At 41.9% G+C, this 20,191-nt stretch overlaps 1 protein-coding gene across 9 annotated transcripts; it reads left to right on the top strand.

The window, feature by feature from the left end:
- Positions 1–257: 257 nt before the first annotated feature.
- sun2 (Sad1 and UNC84 domain containing 2) lies at positions 258–19,105 on the top strand. Of its 9 annotated transcripts, XM_083921990.1 has the most exons (24): positions 258–454; positions 3,702–3,803; positions 8,880–8,988; positions 9,151–9,266; positions 10,048–10,422; positions 10,529–10,588; positions 10,837–10,911; positions 12,273–12,421; positions 12,745–12,795; positions 12,922–12,972; positions 13,098–13,148; positions 13,274–13,324; positions 13,451–13,501; positions 13,628–13,678; positions 13,803–13,853; positions 13,972–14,022; positions 14,122–14,160; positions 14,710–14,904; positions 15,050–15,187; positions 15,508–15,604; positions 15,997–16,112; positions 16,700–16,873; positions 17,843–17,932; positions 18,156–19,105. In XM_083921990.1, exons 3-24 carry the CDS (start codon positions 8,882–8,884, stop codon positions 18,270–18,272), a joined length of 2,256 nt encoding a protein of 751 aa, XP_083778116.1. In that variant the 5' UTR covers positions 258–454; positions 3,702–3,803; positions 8,880–8,881; the 3' UTR covers positions 18,273–19,105. The 9 variants fall into 9 exon arrangements, with proteins under 9 accessions (XP_083778116.1, XP_083778115.1, XP_083778121.1 ...); XM_083921989.1 differs by lacking the exon at positions 3,702–3,803; XM_083921992.1 differs by lacking the exons at positions 258–454; positions 3,702–3,803 and adding an exon at positions 2,218–2,274.
- The last annotated feature ends 1,086 nt before the right edge of the window (positions 19,106–20,191 follow it).

Genomic DNA, 20,191 nt, shown 5'->3' with positions numbered 1-20,191 from the left:
ATAATAATAATATACATTGACGTAAATAAAAAAACTATAATACAAAAACCAATACTCTTTAATATTTAGTTTTTGTCCAACGGCTGGGATTCGCTGCAGACCTTTATTTTGAAACCATAACCGGAAGTCCCCGTGTTCACTATATATAGCTTGATTCTGCTCCTGTAAACATTTGTAACGGCCAAACCACCGGAGCTGTCACAACCGCACCAGCGTCGGTCTGTGCCGCTGCGTCCGTCCGTCAGCAGTCACACCATCCATCCCCACACTTTAACTTATTAAAAAACAAACAAAAAATCATTTTGGGGAGTTTCTCTCAGCTGAACAGAGTTGGAGAATCTTCTTTAAGCGGAGCTCGGTGGTCGTGAAGGCTGAAGAGGAGGTTTACCAGACCGTTGGTTCGTGTTTTTGTTCGGCTGCGACCTGCGACAGACCCCGGTCCCAACACACCGAGGTGAGTTAAGGACACACGGGGAAACAGTACCGTAAATTATGTTTTATCCGTCTGGTAACTTTGCTGTTAATATTTAAATAATTAACTCTAGTTTCATGCGCGTGTGTTCGCTGCTTCTGTTTGATGGACTACCGTTAGCGTTTACCGTAAATTACGTAATAAGGTAAGCGACGTTAGTTACATTCAGGGGCGATTCTAGAGTCTGTTGGGGCCCGAGGCAGAAATTCACAGGGGGCCCCTGAACATCACCAATGCGTTATAGATAATCTGACATAAAAAAAAAATGTGAAATGTAAAATAAAAGTTATTTTCGAAATCTGAATAAAAAAACATGTAATTCAAACATATTAGCAGTTAACATATATCAAACAGTAGTGTTAGTCAGATTCAGAAAAACTTATAATAATATAATAATAATCCCAGGGGGAAATTATTTTCGTTGCAAACTCCAGCTATACAAACAACAACAATATACACGTACAGTATTCTATATATTTGGAATAACGTAACTGTATTCGTCTGGTAACTTTGCTGTTAATATTTAAACAAGTAACGTTAGTTTTGTGCGCATGTGTTCGCTGCTTCTGTTTGATGGATTACCGTTAGCGTTTACCGTAAATTACGTAACAAGGTATATTTGGAATAACGTTACTGTATCCCCAGTCGGACGCCGTTCGCTGGTATTATCCCTATCTGACGCAGTTTCCGGTCTTTTCGTGGTGCTTTTACTGGGTGATCGCCACCGAAGTGCAAGTACAATTTATTTACACACTTCTAAGAATCTACAAGTGAAACTTCACATTCGTACATGAGCATTTACATTTAAAATTATTAAACGTAAGTGACTTTGACTCAGCCCAAAAAATTGAAATAAAGAAGACTTTATGGTATATTTTGGAGATGTTAAAGTAACGTTATTTTACTCTGAAGGACTGAAGTATGGTCCCAGATGTTTTGACAGCATTGTGGTTAATGTGGACGATCAGCGGCTCCCAGTGTTTATGGAGAGGAGAGGAGGTCGAGAGGAGCACATGGCTAATTCACCAGTGTTAGCCTCCTTTTGACAATTGTTGTAAACACAAAGATAAATCAGGTCATTAAAATTATATATGGTTACAAAGATAAGATGTTAGACTTTGATTCAACACCATAAAATAACTCCATCATCCATTTACACCATCATTTATATTTGTAGGTAAAACAGAACGTTAGCAATTTAGCTAAAAACTGTCCGACTGGTGACACAGATCCATTACATTACATCATTTGGCTGCTAAAATATATGCTAAATTACTTCAACTGACAGTTAAAGTAAATGCAGTCAATAACTGTAACTTGCATATTAGTTTGGTTAAGTTTCGCTCGGTTAGCCAAGTTGACAGCTAGCTTAATTTAAAAAACTTTACTGTTAACCTAGCATAAGTAGCTAAGTGGCTTACTAGCTAGCTGAAACATTAAGTATTTAATGTAAACGTACAGGAATAAATCAGTTTCCTTGCTTTCTCTACTGAAGACAGTAGGTTAATCAGTATCAGTATGTGTATGATATATTTATTAATGTATTTCACCTCATATACTTCCAGTATCCTAACTAAGTATTAACCCTGTTATGTTTAAACCAGACCATGTTGTCTGTGTTATGCTGTAGATACCGCTGTCATGTAACCAACAAAGGTGCATTTGTGGAATTTCTGAATGATTGTAACTTCTGAAATAGGTTCAAATGAACAAAGGCCTATTGTTTCTCTATTGTTTCTCTACAGTTTAGCTGTAGGTCAGTGGATCCCACAGGCTTCAACGAGTGTCTCTTGAAATGTGAGGTACAGCATGTTTTTGTAAAGTAAATATTTCATAGGCAAAGTTAGTGTAGGACTGGGCTTTCTTAGTACAGCTAAATGTTAGTCTTCAGGATTAGTGGCCTGACTTTTCTTATTTGTTTATTTAATTTGTGTGTACAGTGTTTAGAAGAAGAAGAAGAAGAATTCCTTTATTTGTCCCGCAATGGGGAAATTAAATTTTCACTCTATTATTATTATTCATGTTACACACAACAGCCAAAACCAATTGAACCAGCTATGCTTTCATCATTGGGCTGGACGACATGGCCACAATCCTCTATCGCAGTCATTTCATATCTAGATCAAGATATAGCATGTTTCCTGTCTACATGAACTATTTTTTTTATCCTCCTGTGTGGATTTAATATGATGATTTATGATCATATTGAATTATTGCCCCGCCCTATTTCCTCATGATAGTGATGGAAAAACCGTTCTTGTTATCTAATTATTATAGGAATGTTGTGATACGCTGTTCTGTTGTCTCATTTAAAGATTCAAAAGTAAATAGTAGATAAAGTCTCACACCAAATGGGATGAACTAAATTGTATGTATTCTACTGAAGCATAAGTTAATTTCCTACATTCACGTTATATTCCTTACATTCACATATTGTGCCAGAATATTTAGTATATTGTAGTATATTATATTATTTTATTAACTCATTCATAGCACTTAAACAATGATATTGCAGTAACAAATGGGTAACATTTCAAGCTTTAATTAACTACAAACTACAAAAGTTAGGTAAAAGGCTGTGAGGTCAAACTAGTTTGCGGAGGAACGGAGGACATTTTGAAGAGTAAGTGTATGTGGTGAAAGCATCTGGCTCACATTGTTCAGACTTCAGTAGGGAGCCGCTCAGCTCAATGACTGTAGTTTGTGTTTCCCCCCCTTCTGCTTCACAAAGAGCTCGGGGTAATTTGTCTAAATGCAGTCCACACGTGACTCATCTGCTCTGTATGCCTGAGTCATATTTCACTGGCACCGTCCTAAAGTTAGCCACAGTATCAAACCGTTTGCCAGTCACTTTTTGGACTGGTGAGGAATATTTCTCTGCATTCCTTTCTTTGCCCGCTCCGTCTTCCTTTCTTCCCTCAGCCTTTCTTTCATTCCTGGACTTTTTTCTCGTCCCCTTTTAAACATTTTTCCACTCGGTTTGAAAACTTTAACACCCTTACTGAGAGTGTTTTTACACATTTCCCTCCTGTGAATTCAAACTGAAATGTCTAACACACATTCCCCTCTTTCATCTTTCCCCTTGTTGTCATTTCATCCCTCACTCCACCATTCATCCTTTTGTCTTTGTTGTGCTGTCGTCTCTCTGTCTTTCTCTCAACCCTGCCATTGCCTTTGTTCCAGTCTGCTATTGTCGTTTCTTCCTTTTTTTGTGTGTGCCCTGTGTCAGTCAGTGGTCAGGATACTGGACCAGTTACAGTGCCCCGCCCTGCCCGGCCCTGAGCAAACACCACCGCTGCATCTCCATCTCTGCTGCCCCAGATTTGATCGGGTATAGATGCATGACTGTGCATTATTGGCCTCACACATGCTTTGACATGCTTGTTTGGTTTTTCGGTCAGTTTTGAACGGCTGTTGAGTCAATGTTGTGGATCCAACCTGCATTAAGAAATGCTCGTACTCCCAAGACTTTATTTTGTATTTGATCATACATTGATTTAATACCTATAAATCCTGTAAGGGGATGTGAGAGAGCAAAGGCATAACTGTGGCCTCTCGCTGGTGTTCAGGAGACAATTTCACTCTTGAGTTTTGCTTCTCATTTCTTGTGGGCAGAGCGCCGACGATACCTGTCACGCAGGGTTTCATTTAGACTAATTCATCTTAGGTCACAGCCAGATGTGATGTGCTTCTCTTCAGCTGTCCTCCTTCATCCTTAAACACGCGCACGTTGCATTAACCTGGTTAATTCTTCCAGGATAATCACTGAAAGTGAAGCTGTAATGTCACAGGATTTAAATGCAATGCGAGCTCCCTGCTTTGGAAGAACAGCAGCGTTTGTGTCTTTCATTATATTATTCCCAAAGGAACCAAAACAGGTTTCACTCGGCATATTTAGGTATATGTTCCTCTGACCGTCCCACTGTGATTGATTTGCTATTCAGGGCTTTCCTGACCAATGTACACTCGAGGACACACAGAGTAGTGCAATGTAAGGGTATCCACGGTAACAGGCTCTTGAAATTTAAATTCAAAAGCTCTTGAAATCTTTTAAATGTGAAATGCAACCCATTTCCAGCATAATCTTTCCAAGGTTAGAGCATGACTGGGTAATTTTGTGAAATGTAATTCAGTTTTGAGTTCAAGATGATATGATGATTAGCTCGAAACACTGCGGCTACAGAATAATGTAGGATGGGATTAGACGCTTTTACAGTGTTTTACTGGGAAAATTGGTATCAGATGAGGTGATAAATGAAAGAAAGAAGAGGGGAATAATAAGAGGATGAGTGTAGCTCTGTGCGGGGTTGTCCTCTGCTCTAATAAGGAGGGGGTAGGTATGTTCAGGAGGGGAAAGTGCTGAGCTAAGCTGCACGGAGATGCCATTTCAAGTGGAGGGGAGGATTTGAAGGAATTATCGAACAAACTGCTCCTTTCTCCACGCTATTGCCTCACTAAAGCCTCTTGACGTGACATGAGGGAAGTTAATTGTGTGAAAGAGAGGCGTTTGTTTGCCCGGCACAGATAGAGGCTGCTGTTGCCGTGGAGTCCAAATATTTGTGACCTTTGTTGATGTTTGTCTGTTTTTGTGTAGGGCTCTCCAAAATGGTTTACGGCATGTTACGGTATCAGTTTTACCATCTTTGGAGATCTGAGTTTTGTGGCTGATATATCTCACAGTTCAGTAGCCACTGGACGGTTTATTAAAAATACTCCGTCCCGTCCGGTACGCTTGTTTACCGGTCGGTTTATGAGGTGCAACGTAGCGTGAGCCAAGCGCCATATTTCTATGATTGTTTACCAGATACTGATGACTCTGATATTGCCCGTAGGTGTGAATGGTTGTCTGTCTCTGTTCGTCTCTATGTGCCCTGCGATAGACTGGCGTCCTGTCCAGGGTGTCCATCTTCATTCATTCATTCATCTTCAACCGCTTGTCCCTGTCGGGGTCGCGGGGGGCTGGAGCCTATCCCAGCTGACATCAGGCGTGAGGAGGTGTACACCCTGGACAGGACGCAACGGGCAATTTTAGAGTCATCAATGAACCTAACAAGTGCATGTCTTTGGACTGTGGGAGGAAACCGGAGAACCAGGAGAAAACCCACGCAGACACGGGGAGAACATGCAAACTCCACATGGAAGTGCCCCAGCCGGGATTCGAACCAGGAACCCTTTTGCTGTGAGGCGGCAGTGCTAAGGAAACACACTAAGGAAAATTAAAGAGTTAAACGGGTTGTCAGTGACCTCATTATTATTGGCTGCTGGCAGTGTCTGTGAATTTATGCTTGCACTTGCAAATATGCAAAATTAAAACGCAAGAACTCACATTTACATAAACAGCCTTGTGGGTGGATGGACACCAGAGGGAGAGATACAATAATACACGTGTTTATCACTACCATATAGTGTTTCTAACTGATGAACGTTTTTCTCTGTGAAGAGATAAGTGGTTGAATATGTAGCTTTTAAAAAATGTTTTTACAGTGTTATGGAAAATAAGAAACCTCACTCGTGGATTGCTTGCAGCTGCTGCAGGAAAATGATTTCCTGTATGACGGCGGTGTTGTCCTTATTGACGGTAAACAGAGAATATGTGTCTGCTCTGCTGGCAGTGGCAACCACAGTAATGGACTGCTGTTAGGCGCAGTCACGTGTGATGTTGCTATTATTGCCTGCCTACAGTACGGCATACTGCCTGCTGATGTTCTTTACTCTTATCAGTCCGTCAACACATTTTTATGCAAGCCTAAAAATCCACCCCATGTACTCTTTTAATCACTTTCATGCACAGAACCAGAGGAGGACGCTGAAATTAAAGAGGAAGATGTTGATTATCACTGTCGTGTTGAGCATGATGAAGGTCGTAGTGGACAAACATCAGAGTTGTGTAAGAGTGTAATACTCTCCAAAGATCGAGATAATCAAAATTAGCTAAATGAAGCCATAACGCCCTTCTTTGGGAGTGGAGGTTTCTGTGTGCGTGCGATCACACTGACTTCCTGTCTCTATCTGTTGGGTACAGAAAGCCACAGCTTCCCTTTCTGTCATCTTCTGCCGCTCTTTTCAGTTGCCTTACTCCCTGCTCTGCTGTCGTCTGGTCCCTGCCAAATCATATCAGAAGGCTCATTCAAGCTTCTACGTTAGTTCTTCTGAACCCACAAGTCTTGGAGGCGCAGTTTGATGCAGGATATACTGTAAAGACTGAATTGCAAAGCAGATTCTCATGGTTACTGGATGTTTTTGACAGTGTGGCCTTAAATAAATGTAGACTCTAGCAGATGTAGTTGTCACCGTGCTGGATTACGCCCAGTGGAGTTGATAGACTGTTGTTTATAACTTTCAGAATCAGGTACCTTTCTGATATCTCACTTGTAATGACCCGTACGTCTTGCAGCCAATGTTGCCTTAATGCATCAGACGTGAAACCCAAGATGTCGAAAACTGTTTCTTTCTTCCTGATGATGAGTCTGTTTGTTCACTGCTGTCACTCATGATATGCATACTACGACATTTTGGTGTAAAGTACTTCATGAAACTTAAATTCTCCTCTATGTTTGATACGTTTCAACCTGGAGCTCAGACAGAAGGGGAAACAACTGAGCAGCATCTCTGGAGCTCGTCACACGGACTGATCATTGATAGTCAGCAGTTGGTTTGAAGTCAGATTAACCAATCTTCCTCTTCCTCCCCACTTGAAATGATAGATGCAGATATATGAAAATAAGGGGGTAACATGAAAGCTTGTGTATGAGTCTGCAGAGCAAACGGCAGAGCGTCTGAGCTGTGGTTTATGCTAATCGTCTGCACTGTAAGAACACACTGACCAATCAGATTGCTCTTCTTAAGATGCCTGTTACACAACGCTTGTGATGGCAGCGTTTCTGAAAGTTAACCTGGCCGGATACTTTCTAACAAACACGATCACAGCGCTGTGTAGCTGAAATCAGGTCATCTTTGCTCTCCTCGTCTACATCTACCTGTTCAAAGATTCCCCTTCACTTTAAGTATGGTGGGTCTGTTAAGGTATGCTACCTTTGTGTGTGTGTGTGTGTGTGTGTGTGTGTGTGTTTTTGTGTCTCTGCAGTGTTGCTTTGCACCATTTGTACTCTGACTGTGTCTGCTCCTTAGCACAGTAACACTATCTTTTTGTTCTTTACGCTTGTGCGTTCAGATGCGTTGTTTTGTGTGTGTGTGTGTTTTAACTCTGCTCTGTAAATCACAGTGAGTGTTTGAAGAACAGGACGACTCCTGTAGATTAGTTGGATTACAGACCGCTGAGATTAACCAAATGAGCATCTGTTAGAGACTTTCTGCTACCACTATAACATCAGCTGCTATTCCACTTAACTACAATTACTACTGCTACTTAAACTAATATGTGAGTACTATAACTTCTGCTGTGACTGCCGTCTGTTAACTGTTAACTACCACAACATTAAGGTAGTACGGTACTGCTGCTGCTTCTACTGCTTCTGTTGCTGCTACTACTTAACAATTATGCCACTCTTGCAACTCATACTTTCAATATAAGAACAAGCTACTGCATCTACCGCTAATAACACAGCTCAATATTAACTGCTGCTTTACCTACTGCTGCTACTGCGCCCACTAGAATATATCTACCCACTGCTGCAGATGCCACAACCTACTGTACGTACTGTATCACACTGCGACTATTTAAATAGCATGCTATGAGCTACTTCTGGCCTTATATGTCAGAGGGACTGAATGGCCTAGTTGATGATGTGTTGGGCTGTGCACCGAACTAGTAGGAGCGTTCTGTTTTCAGTTTGTAGTCTGGGTAATATTGACCAATCAGTGGGCTTATGTTGCATGCAGGTAAATAGTCCGTGTGGAGAGCAAAAGAAGCTGAATGTATTGGCGTAAATGCAATCTCAGAGCCCATCGTCTATCGTCTGATGAGTAAGCTTTTTAATAAATATATCTTTGTTCATATGCAGAGAAACAGTCCAGTCGTATACGTCGTCCCTGAACTCCAACTCTATTCTCGTGTCTCAAGTTGCTAATCAGTCTTTAAACAATGACACACAAAAGAAGGTGTTTTAGCTGCTGGCTACACCAGACATCATAAAATGTAGTCTTTTGCCTCCAGAGGCTAAATCATTGCTGATGGCATGGGTCTAAATCTGAATTTTCTACATACAGCTAGTACAATAGTCAATATTAAATTGACGTAGTTGGAAAAATTGTATTTTTATCAATATTTGTTGAAATAAGCACGACTACATAATTATAAACACTGCATCAGAGTTCCTTGTAGACTCTACTTGATGAAAGGAAAGTCATATTGTGTGTATGGCGCTGTACTGACCACCTCCTGCCAGCAGAGCTTATGTATGTAAATTATTGACAAATAACTGATTATTTTTCTCTCCGTGTCTCTCAGTCATGTCTCGTAGGAGTTCCCGCCTGGTGTCGGTCGGCTACTATAATTCAGATGAAGAATCTGATTCAAGTAGCGTGACAAACATAACCTACCGCGAAAACACTGTCAAGTACGTAACTCTAAGTGTGTGTGTTTGTGTGTGTGTGTGAGATAATGTGTCCATAGCTTGGATTCTAGTCGGCATATCTGATTTTGAAAAACGTAACGATAAGCACTCTTTGTCTTTTGCCCTTTCCCATCCTGTGTGTGTTGTCTTGTCTATTGTCGTCAGGGTTTTCAAGAAGAAGGCAGGGACCCGCAAGGCCGGCTCCCGTACCCCCAGTAGAGCAAACAGCAATGCTAGTACTGCCAGCGCTGAGCTGCCCATCACTGCAGGCCAGTATGATGGTAATAGCAATGCAATATCCTGTCAATACAAAAGTATTAACACTAGCAGGGATGAAACAGGGTTGGGGACATTTGTTTCACAGACATTTCAGAGGAGTGATGAAACAATTTGTTTATTAAATACATGGTTGATTAATCAACACACATGTTGATTGTCATTTATAAAGCAAACATGCTAAACACTCATTGGTTCCAGCATCTCAAATGTGAGGATTTGATGCCTTCTACTGTTTTAATACAAGTGTCAATTTAACAATGTCGATTGGACAAAACAAGTAATGTGAAGATGTCACAATTAGCTGGGTATAATTGTGATACAAATGTCTTTATAATTTCCTTTTATAGATTAAAGAAGTGTTGTAAAACTGTTCACGATCCCTTCACAAAGCAGTCCCTATTTGCAACTCTTCGTCCCTGTTACATGGACTGGTTCTTATGTCTACCCCATGTGACTAGTTTGACTGAAGAGGGATTTTCATGTGACCATTTTTAAAGGCATGAAGAGGCAAAATGCTCTGACTCACAAGAAAAGAACTAAGGTTAGAAGAAAGTCTGAAAGAAATTATTAAATCAAATTTAATGATTCATTTGCATATGGCCTCCTAGTTCGCAGCCCTTTTCCGTTTTTTAATTAGTCTATAAATAAAACATCATGAAACCATCTTGTTTTGGAAAAGAAGTTTCTCATAAAAAAAAACAAGTGATTAATTATTATATAATTATTCACAGCTGACTGTTGCTCCCTAACTGTGTCTGTCCTCATCTCCCTTCTGCCTCTCAGGCCTGACTCCTTCTCCCTTGAGCAGCCAGACACAGTCGACCATGAGGACCGTGCCCTACGTCTCCACCACGGCTACCCCTCGGCCACCCCTGACCCCGTCGTCCTCCCGGAGTCAGACGCCCACACCCTGCCCCTCAGCACCTCCAGAGAAGAGCCCCTACGCTGGGCTCTGCAGCTCCATCAGGCCAGGATTACACCTCAGACCCAACCACAAGGAGCTGAGTCAGAGCGGCGTGGACAGCTCAGGGTACTCGTCCTCTGAGGGTCCTCACGGGAAGACAGCAGTCAGCGGCGCCAGCAGAATCAGCAGTAAAAGTGGGGCTCCCATTATTGGATACAGAAGCAGAATCAGCAGTGCCTTCTTTAATTTAATGGGTGAGAGCTGGAGTGCGTGTGTGTGTGTGTGTGTGTGTGTGCGTGTGTGCGTGTGTGTGTGTGTGTGTCTATGTAATAATCACATTGTTTCCTGTGTTTTGTGCAGACTCGATTTCATTGATGGCCGCTGCATCACAGTCAAAAATAATGCGTCTGACAGCGTTAGGTATGGTTTTGGTGCATGTGTTTAAGCTATATGCATGTATAGTGTGTGTATTTGTATACAATGTCATACGTGTGTACACTCTTGTGCTTGTTTTTAAGCATTGTTAAGTGGATTTGGACAATGTCCACACGTCCACACAAATACTGCTTTCACATTCCAGTAGGTTTGTGTTTTCCCAATCGTTGCATGTGATTTGGCTCCGGCTTATCGAAATCCCTGCAAATCAACTTCTTTTTGTGTCCCTGCAGCCAATAGATCAGTCAGCAGGCGCACGAAGAAGGCTTGGGGTCTGTTTCTCCTCCTCCTCATCATCATACTTCTATGTAAGTCAGATAAACATTTAACGGATTCAAGTTTGCTGAGTCACCTGGGACATAATGTCTTAGTTATGCTGTGCCTTAACTCCCTTGACTTGCAGCGGCCTGTCTGCAGGCCCTGATTCAATTGTCTTTCCAAGGCTGTAGCCAGCTCAGTGTTAAAGAAAGAGTGAAGAAGAACAGGAAACTAGAAGATCTAACCATAACATGCTATCTTGTCGGGAAGAGGCTAAGTAACTCTCCGAAGTTAGGCTAAATTTTGGCGTGGTAAAACTGTCGTGTCCATTTTCAAAGGGGACCCTCGACCTCAAACCTCAAGATATCTGAATGTAAATGGGTTCTGTGGGAACCCACGAGTCTCGCCTTTACAGACATGCCCACTTTATGATAATCCCATGCAGTTTTTCTTTCATGCAGTACAAATGTGCTTTTTTGGCCTTTTCTAAACTAGAATAAATTGAAATTTTTAATATTTCTGCATACGGGGGTCCTTAAAAAGTCTTGTAATGACATTCATTGTGACTGGAAAGCTGAGACTCTTGTGGATTCAATGAGCCCAGTCGTATTCATGTGTGATGTTAGGCCTTTTCATTGTTTTTTGAAACTTGAGTAAACTGACAATAAGGGCGTTCATGAGCAGTTTCCAGAACAGAAGCGCTCGCCATCCAATCACCCAAAAAATGCAATTCTTGCAGAAATCTCCAAATGTCAAACGTTTTTGAATCACAGTATATATTTTCCTATGGTGTTCCTCTGGGTTTGGGTGTCTTAATGTGGTATTTTGGAGGGATTTTTGACCTATTTTATCAATTCTCAGTAAAATAAATGGTTAAATTGTGCACCACCAAATCTGTGTAACATATGGTATCAGACAAAAAACTGCTGCAACAACTCATGAGACATTAGTGAGCATGGGAATGGGTTTCATATATTTCAGTCTTAATGTACTAAACCCTTATACACTAATACAATTGATTTAATTAGTTATTTATTCTTGATTTCGGATTTATGACTGGAAAACATTGACACACTTGTGCTGAGCTGCCCACAACCTACTTTTCTAAAGGCATCATAGATTTGCGGTCCTCGTGTTTCCTCCAGGTAATTGGTTAGTGGAGATGAGGAAGTAGAGTCTGCCCCTGAATGTGTGGGTTTGACTTGCACAGCAGCACTGCTCGGCCTCCTCTGCTCATGTGGTGAGCTTTTCTTCACCCTCCATTTGCCCCACCTGACTGAATGAGTCATAGTAAATGTCAGTCGTTACAAGTTTCACGCGTCTGTGGGACTTTTATAGTTTCATGGAGTCAGACCATGTCTCTGTTTCTAAGTTCTGTTTCTTAAGGCTCCATTTCTCCTGTTTTCTCCAGGTGTTTGGTTTCTCCTTCCTTTGTTGACCTCTCTCATCTCCCGCATGGCTGTCACAAAGACCCTGTCACAGACAAAACCCAAGATTCAACCTGTTTTCCCTGCCAGTCCTCCTCCTCAACCCAACACCATACATACTACTCCTGTGGTGGTAGGGCAGACACTCTTCATCTCACTGTGTGTGTGCGTGTGTGTGTGTGCGTGCGTGCGTGTTAAAGATAGTATCCTTAGGATTTTCATCAATTCAATTACCTTTTCAGTTCCTATCGTTAAAAGAATGACCCGCTAGATTTAAAAGCTCATTAACACACGAAGAAATGATTATTGTAACTATTCTGGCACTCACTCAGTATATATACTGTAAGCACACTGACATCAGTCACACTCACTAATTTATTTGGGGGTTGTTGGCATGAAAATGTGGGGATGTTTTTATTAGCACAATAGTATTAAGATATTTTTTTCCCCCTCAAGGATCCAGCTGTTGTGTCTGCTGCTGTAGAGGCGAGGTTACAACATCTTTTGGTAAGATACAGATCGTAGGCAAATGGTTAAAAATGAGTAACACCTGTTTATTTGGGGGTTGTTGGCATGAAAATGGGAGGTCTTTCTGATACCTCAATAATAACAAGTGGCCTTTATTCCCTCTAGGATCCAGCTGTTGTATCTACTGCTGTAGAGGCAAAGATACAACGTCTTTTGGTAAGGCACAGATAATCTGTAAATTATAAAAATGACAAACACCTTTTTCTTTTGGGGTTGTTGACATGAAAACATGGGGTCTTTTTGTTACTTCGATAATGTTAAGACGCCTTTATTCCCTCTAGGATCCCTCCGTTGTGTCTGCTGCCGTAGAGACGAAGATACAACATCTTTTGGTAAGGCACAGATAATCTGTAAATGATTTAAAATGACAAACATCTACGTATTTGGGGGTTGTTGACATGAAAACATGAGTCTTTCTGTTACTTAGATAATGTTAAGACGCCTTTATTCCTTCTAGGATCCATCAGTTGTGTCTGCTGCCATAGAAACGAAGATACAACGTCTTTTGGTAAGGCACAGATAATCTTCAAATTATAAAAATGACAAACACTTATTTAATTGGGAGTTGTTGACATGAAAACATGGGGTCTTTTTGTTACTTCGATAATGTTAAGACGCCTTTATTCCCTTCTAGGATCCATCCGTTGTGTCTGCTGCCGTAGAGACGAAGATACAACGTCTCTTGGTAAGGCACAGATAATCTGTAAATGATTAAAAATGACAAACATCTACGTATTTGGGGGTTGTTGACATGAAAACATGGGGTCTTTTTGTTACTTAGATAATGTTAAGGCGCCTTTATTCCCTCTAGGATCCATCCGCTGTATCTGCTGCCGTAGAGACGAAGATACAACATCTTTTGGTAAAGCACAGATAATCTGTAAATGATTTAAAATGACAAACATCTACGTATTTGGGGGTTGACATGAAAACATGGGGTCTCTTTTCTGCCCTTGATAGTATTAAGAGTCCTTTATTCCCTCTAGGATCCAGCTGTTGTGTCTGCGGCTGTAGAGACGAAGATACAACATCTTTTGGTAAGGCACAGATAATCTGAAAATTATTATAAATGACAAACACCTATTTATTCGGGGGTTGTTAGCGTTAAACAATAATTTGTTTACCCAATAATATTAAGACTCCTTTTCCCTCTAGGATCCAGCTGTTGTGTCTGCTCCTGTAGATGCAAAGTTGCAACATCTTTTGGTAAGATACAGATCATGCAAATCATTATAACCCTAAACCATGATGTATTATCACTTTGTTTTTTTTGGAGTGTAACCTGTGTGTGTGTGTTTGTTGCAGGAGGAGCAGCAGCTGAAGCAGGAACTGATGCTCTCTCAGGTGAGGGAGAATTTCACTCTCTTTTTCTGCCTGCCTCGTTTTCTGCTATGCTCCATGTCTTCTCTCATTCCTGTCCTTTTGTGGTTAACCAGCAGTGTGTAGTTAAAGTCTTTCTTGGTGAGTAAGGATGAAACCCAGCAGTGCTTGAGTAACATCTAGTGGTGGTGAAGAGGGAGTGCAGAAAATAATAAAACAATACGGTGTGTATGTTTTTGTAGTGTAACTTACTCTGGTAGTGTAAACCAGTCATCGAAGGCATCATTCACGATTTACTTTTAAACGTTTTATATTGTAATTTGTCTACATTAAATCGATCTATCAATAGCTCCTTGGACTAAGCTATATCTGTCCAACAATGTGGAGTTCATCCTAAATCCCCTGAGTTCACTTGAGTTATGTAATGTTTAATTGGACCCACTCTGAAAGCCTCAGCAGTAACCTCTTACCCACCATTACTGTTTCGAGTGATACTCACCTTCCCTGACGCTTTTCCTCTAATGTCTCCATAAATCCAGTTCTGACTGACGCGGTCACATCTTTCTTTCTCAGATGAAGGAGAGAATACAGCTGGACATGCAGGATATGAAAGCCAAGCTCGAGGTTGTGGACTCGGACAGTCGGCTGCGTCTGGAGCAGGAGGTCTCAGGGTTGGGCAGGCAGGTGGTGGATTATCAGGCGGACAGCCACTCTGCTGCTACTAGCCTGAGCCTCAGGATCCAAGCGTTAGAAGCCCAGAATGAAAAGGTAACAGGGCTACACAACTGATTAAACTCAAGATTTTTGTGAGGAAACACAGAGCCATGTGTTTACCCTGTGTTTCCTTAATACTCACTTCCAACTGACCTGTTGCCTTCAGACTCTCTGGCTTTAATGTGCCTGTTTTTTGTAGCTGTCCCAGGAGTTGTCCTCCATCCAGATGATGCCTCCTCCTGCTCCCTGTCCTGATACCAGCACCACCCCGGTCCAAAACGATCTCACGCCAGAGCTCCGACAGGCCATGGAGAAGTGGCTCACCGACCGCATCAAGGTGGGTGGAGGGACAGTAGATCATTTTCAAGACCTCTTACCCAATCTAAAACCCATATTAATATAATCACAGTACAAGAAGTTCTGTTATTGTCATGTGGTGGTATCCATTAGGTTTTGATTGGATGAATAACACTGTTTATACGGTAGCATCTGATTTTAAGCGACTTTGAGTCCGAAAAGCGCTATATAGATTTAATTTATTATTTCAATGTTGATCTGTGTCATCTGTTAGTCTGTATCTTGGCATATGATGACACATATGACTTCTATATATGAGATATGCACACGTGTTTACGGTATTTACTGTATGTGAACCAGGAGCAGGATGCTATCAGGCTCGGTGGCAGAGGAAGCTACTCAGACTCTGGACGTCCCATGGCTGACAAAATGGCCGACTTTGCACTGGAGACTCAAGGTACTGGTAATATTTAATTCTGTCTGTGCTCCCTCTCTCTTCATTTAAAAAGATTATCAAACATATTTGGATGTTTTTATGGTTTGGAAATGTAAAAGCATTCATAATGTATTTGTCCATCGGGTAGTCATCCACATTATATGTCTATTAGTTTTAACATGTTCATTTAAACTTGCAACAAATTTGTCTGGTTTTGTTTTTTTATTGTCTTGTTTCATTGTGGATAAAAGATCACACATTCATATTTTTATGACAAATAACCTTCAACTTGGAAGTGGCGTAGCAAGTGCAACCTAAACTCTTGGTGTGTGCGTGCGTGTTTGTTTGTTTGTGTGTGTGTGTGTGTGTGTGTGTGTGTGTGTTTGTTTGTTTGTTTGTGTGTGTGTGTGCAGGTGCCAGTGTGATCAGCACCAGGTGTTCAGAGACATATCGTATTCGTTCAGCATGTGTGACGCTGTTTGGATTCCCTCTGTGGTACCCATCTGAAAGCCCACGCACCGTTATTCAGGTATTATTATGTTCTTTCTGTTTCCCTTACGTGTCTCCTTCCACGCTTGTCTGTCTTCTCAGGACCTTCCCTCTCTTTTTCTTTTTTTGTGACAAAACAAGAGAACAAAATAGACAAATCAAACGTATTTGCTACAATACTAATAATAGATGAAAAGATAAGAAAGAAGCCATAATTTATTATTTAATCGTTGCCATGTTTGCATGTTTATAGAGAAAGAAAAGGGAGACCAGGTTTTATTGAAATCCATCACATTGTCTGTTATTGATGATATAAAGTAAGCTGTTCCAGATTTGCACGATCGGTTAATAGATTGAGCCAATGCTGGGTCTTTCCAGTTGAGTAAAATAGTTTTCCTGGCTACCGTGAGTGCCATGAGAATGAAAGTTTGTCGATGTTGGTGTACAGTGAGAGAGAAGAGATCCCCTAAAAGAGCGATGGAGGGAGGGAAAGGGATGCTGAGGTTGAGGAGCTCTGACAACACCTTTCTGTTTCTCCTTCTGTCTCTTCTTCTCTGCTGTCCGTCCTTCTCTCTCAATGACCATGCACTTTTTACTAACAGTGCTGTCTGCTCCTTCCCCACCCAGGGCTACCCGGTGCTGCTCCCAGGGAAATGTTGGGCGTTTCACGGTGTCGAGGGGACTCTTGTGATCTCTCTGTCTCACCCCATCACTTTAACTCATGTGACGCTGGACCACCTGCCGCGCTACAACTCTCCCACCGGACGCATCGACTCCGCTCCCAAAGATTTTGAAGTCTATGTGAGTGCTCCCAGGCAGCCTGTGACTGCTGTTGCTGGATTGAATGTCTCTCTGCTCTGGAATATTCTAACCAAACATTATTAGCAGGCGCAAACCTACCAAAACTGCCTGAACCCAGTTTAATTGACAGATACAGACAGATCTTGCAGAACATAGCCTGTAGCCTGTTTTAAAGGAGCTGCATTTTACACCGGTAATTAAAACTGATTTGTAATTTGAGAAATTTCGAACGCTGTTCTTTGTTCCAGATAATTCTGATTGGAAGGTGTAGATCTTCCCTAATCCCTGATTATTTCTGTCATGGAGGATTGGACCCAAATGCAGACACGGAACGCAAGAGACAGTTTTAACAGATTTGTTAAACTCACTTAACAAAAGGGTGCACAGAGAACAAGGGGAAAACATGGAGAGAACTGAGAAAAATGGTCACGGGGAATGAGCACAGGAGGGAGGCACGCGGGGAGACATCTGGAGTATGTAGAATAATCATCCGGCCCCGAATGAGACTCAGAACCGGCTTAATATACTGAGGACGCACTTACACTGTCCTTCTGCACCGCGCCCCGGGCTTTAAGGTACTTGGGCTGTGGATGGCCAGCTGGCCAAAGCTAGTCGCGGAGTGGTTGCACTCACACTGGTCAAACGCACTAGGCTTTACCTGCAAAACCTGTTTTGGCCCGGTGCGGAAGGACAGTGTGAGTGCGCCCTGAGAGGCAGGTGATTAGAGCCAACTAGAAACACTTGCCGGGAAAACGAGCTCCAACCAGGGAAACAGAAAGGGAGCACATACAGGAAAACACCGACAGACGGAGACAAAAGCAGAGACTAAAAAGGGGAGGGGGAGCTGCCCTGATCTAATCATTTGATCTAATTTCTTCACTTTAGGGAAAAACTGAAAGTCACACAGAGCAGCTTAATAACTCTGATTCTGTATAGACATAGCTTGTGATTTCACTTTCTCTTTCCCAGGGGATGAAAGATGATCTAGAAGAAGGAACACTGCTGGGGACATTCACTTACGATGAACATGGAGAGTCTACGCAGACGTTCAAACTGCCTGTGAGTTGATACTGACAAACATGACATGACCTAACTACTTCCTGTTCTGTATAAAAAGTACGAGTTTAGCGTGACTGAAAATCCAAATAATCTGACAACTTCTGTTCTCTTCCATCTTTTTTTTATCTCTATCTCTTCCTCCCCTATGTTTCATTTTCTGTCTTTTCTTTTTTATCCTTCTCTTCCTCATCTTTCCTCCTGTGCCCCCGCCCTCATCATGCAGAACCCCAGTGACGTGGTGTATCGAGTTGTGGAGCTGCGGGTCCTCACCAACTGGGGTCACGTCGAGTACACGTGCCTTTACCGTTTCCGTGTGCATGGACAGATCGCATCCACATAATAATAAACTTTATTTATATAAAACTTTGCGGTAATCAAAAAAAAAACAATACAACAACGAAGGAATCAACACAGGAGGATAAAATCATGCTAAATTATATAAAATGGTCAGGGAGGGACGATAAAACCCGGCACATGAGGTCAATAAATCAAAAACAATAGTATTTAGAGAAACTCCATTCAATTCTTTAAAACTGATTAGAATTGAATAGGACAGAAGTATTTTATTCATCCCTAATTAGGGAAATGCAGATGTCCAGCATTGTTAAATGTGTGCTAAACATAACCTAACACTCTCACATCAGTACAGATGAGTACAATTTTAAAATCAGTGGCGTGGATAACAGACGGCCAGTGTAATTTGGCTTGTACGAGAGTAATGTGTTGATATCATCGTATTCCCTCCCTGTTAAAATTGGGGTTCTGCACCAATCAGAGTCTCATTCCAACATATCAGCAAGTACATTTGCATGTACACTTTATAAGAAGTTCAATTCATTTTGGTGTTCTGAGGTGCGTTCAAGGCCAAACGCTACTGAACAGATACAGATAGTGAGTGTTGAGCCAGGTCACTCCTGTGAGTCAGCTGGTTTTGCTGTGTTTTTTTGTGTGCACCTTAAATTTAAGGTGCACACTTGACGTTGAATATATGAACAGAATGAGGTGTAAAATATTTTTCTAAAAACCAAAAAATCTACCTAGTGAAACCATTTGAGAGCATGAAGTTCTGGAAACTTTATGCTTTCGATCATGTGAGTGCCACAGAATCGTTTTACTTTTGTCGTATTATTAACTGTTCGTATTTATCATGGTTTTCCTACTTCCCATTATCCTAAAAGCAATTTCAGTCAAAAGCAACTGGACTTGGTTCTTTGTCTAGGAAGACGTTTCACCTCTCATCCAAGAGGCTTCATCAGGTCATGTACGCATCTGACCAGGCTGGGACTGGACCAGGACCAGGACCAGGCTGGGACTGGACCAGGACCAGGACCAGGCTGGGACTGGACCAGGACCAGGCTGGGACTGGACCAACTAGACTGGTGTCGAGATCCAGGTATTTAACCATACACCCACAAAAGCAATCAGGTTTATGCTGTCCAATGCAATGAGGAATGCAAAGATCTCTACATTGGAGAAACAAAACAACCACTGCATAAATGCACGGCCCAACACAGGAGAGCTAACTCCTCAGGCCTGGACTCTGCTGTCCACTTACACCTCAAGGAGAAAGCCCACTCCTCGCTAAACAGAGGAGGAGGTCTGAGACACCACTTATCTCCAATTTACAATGCTGCCCTTTCAGCCCTTCAGGAGATTCAACAATCTAACCTCAAAGAACAACTGTTCACAAAAGGCCTCCTGTGACTCCAACGACTGTCGTCAAGGTCTTGTGAGAGGTTAAATACCTGGATCTCACACCAGATAGTTGGACCAGTCCCAGCCTGGTCCTGGTCCTGGTCCTGGTCCAGTCCCAGTCTGGTCCTGGTCCTGGTCCAGTCCCAGCCTGGTCAGATGCGTACATGAACTGATGAAGCCTCTTGGATGAGAGGTGAAACGTCTTCCTGGACAAATAACCAAGTCCAGTTGCTTTTGACTGAAATTGCTTTGGGGATAACGACGGCCTGGACGAATGAGAGCATCCACAGTCTCACTTCACATTAGTACAGCAGCACAATCTCGAATGAACATTACTTTTCTTTATACCAAGTGGGTGTTAAAGTTTTTGCTTCATGGTGCACTGAAGACTTCCTACGGTCACGCGTACGTGAGGAAGTGTGTTAATTACACATAAAGGATGATTTGAAACAGCCGTAGGAGCCGTTTTGACCGTACACTTCTGAATCATGGTTGTTTCTGATGTGACTGATGGGATTCTCCATCCTATGAACAATAGGTAGAAATGAATCATAGTGTGGCAGT

The sequence above is a fragment of the Echiichthys vipera genome (genome assembly GCF_963691815.1).
Source record: "Echiichthys vipera genome assembly, chromosome: 2".
NCBI classification, from domain to species: domain Eukaryota; kingdom Metazoa; phylum Chordata; class Actinopteri; order Perciformes; family Trachinidae; genus Echiichthys; species Echiichthys vipera.
Note: the sequence above shows the minus strand (reverse complement) of the source record. Positions and strands in the feature narration are given on the sequence as shown.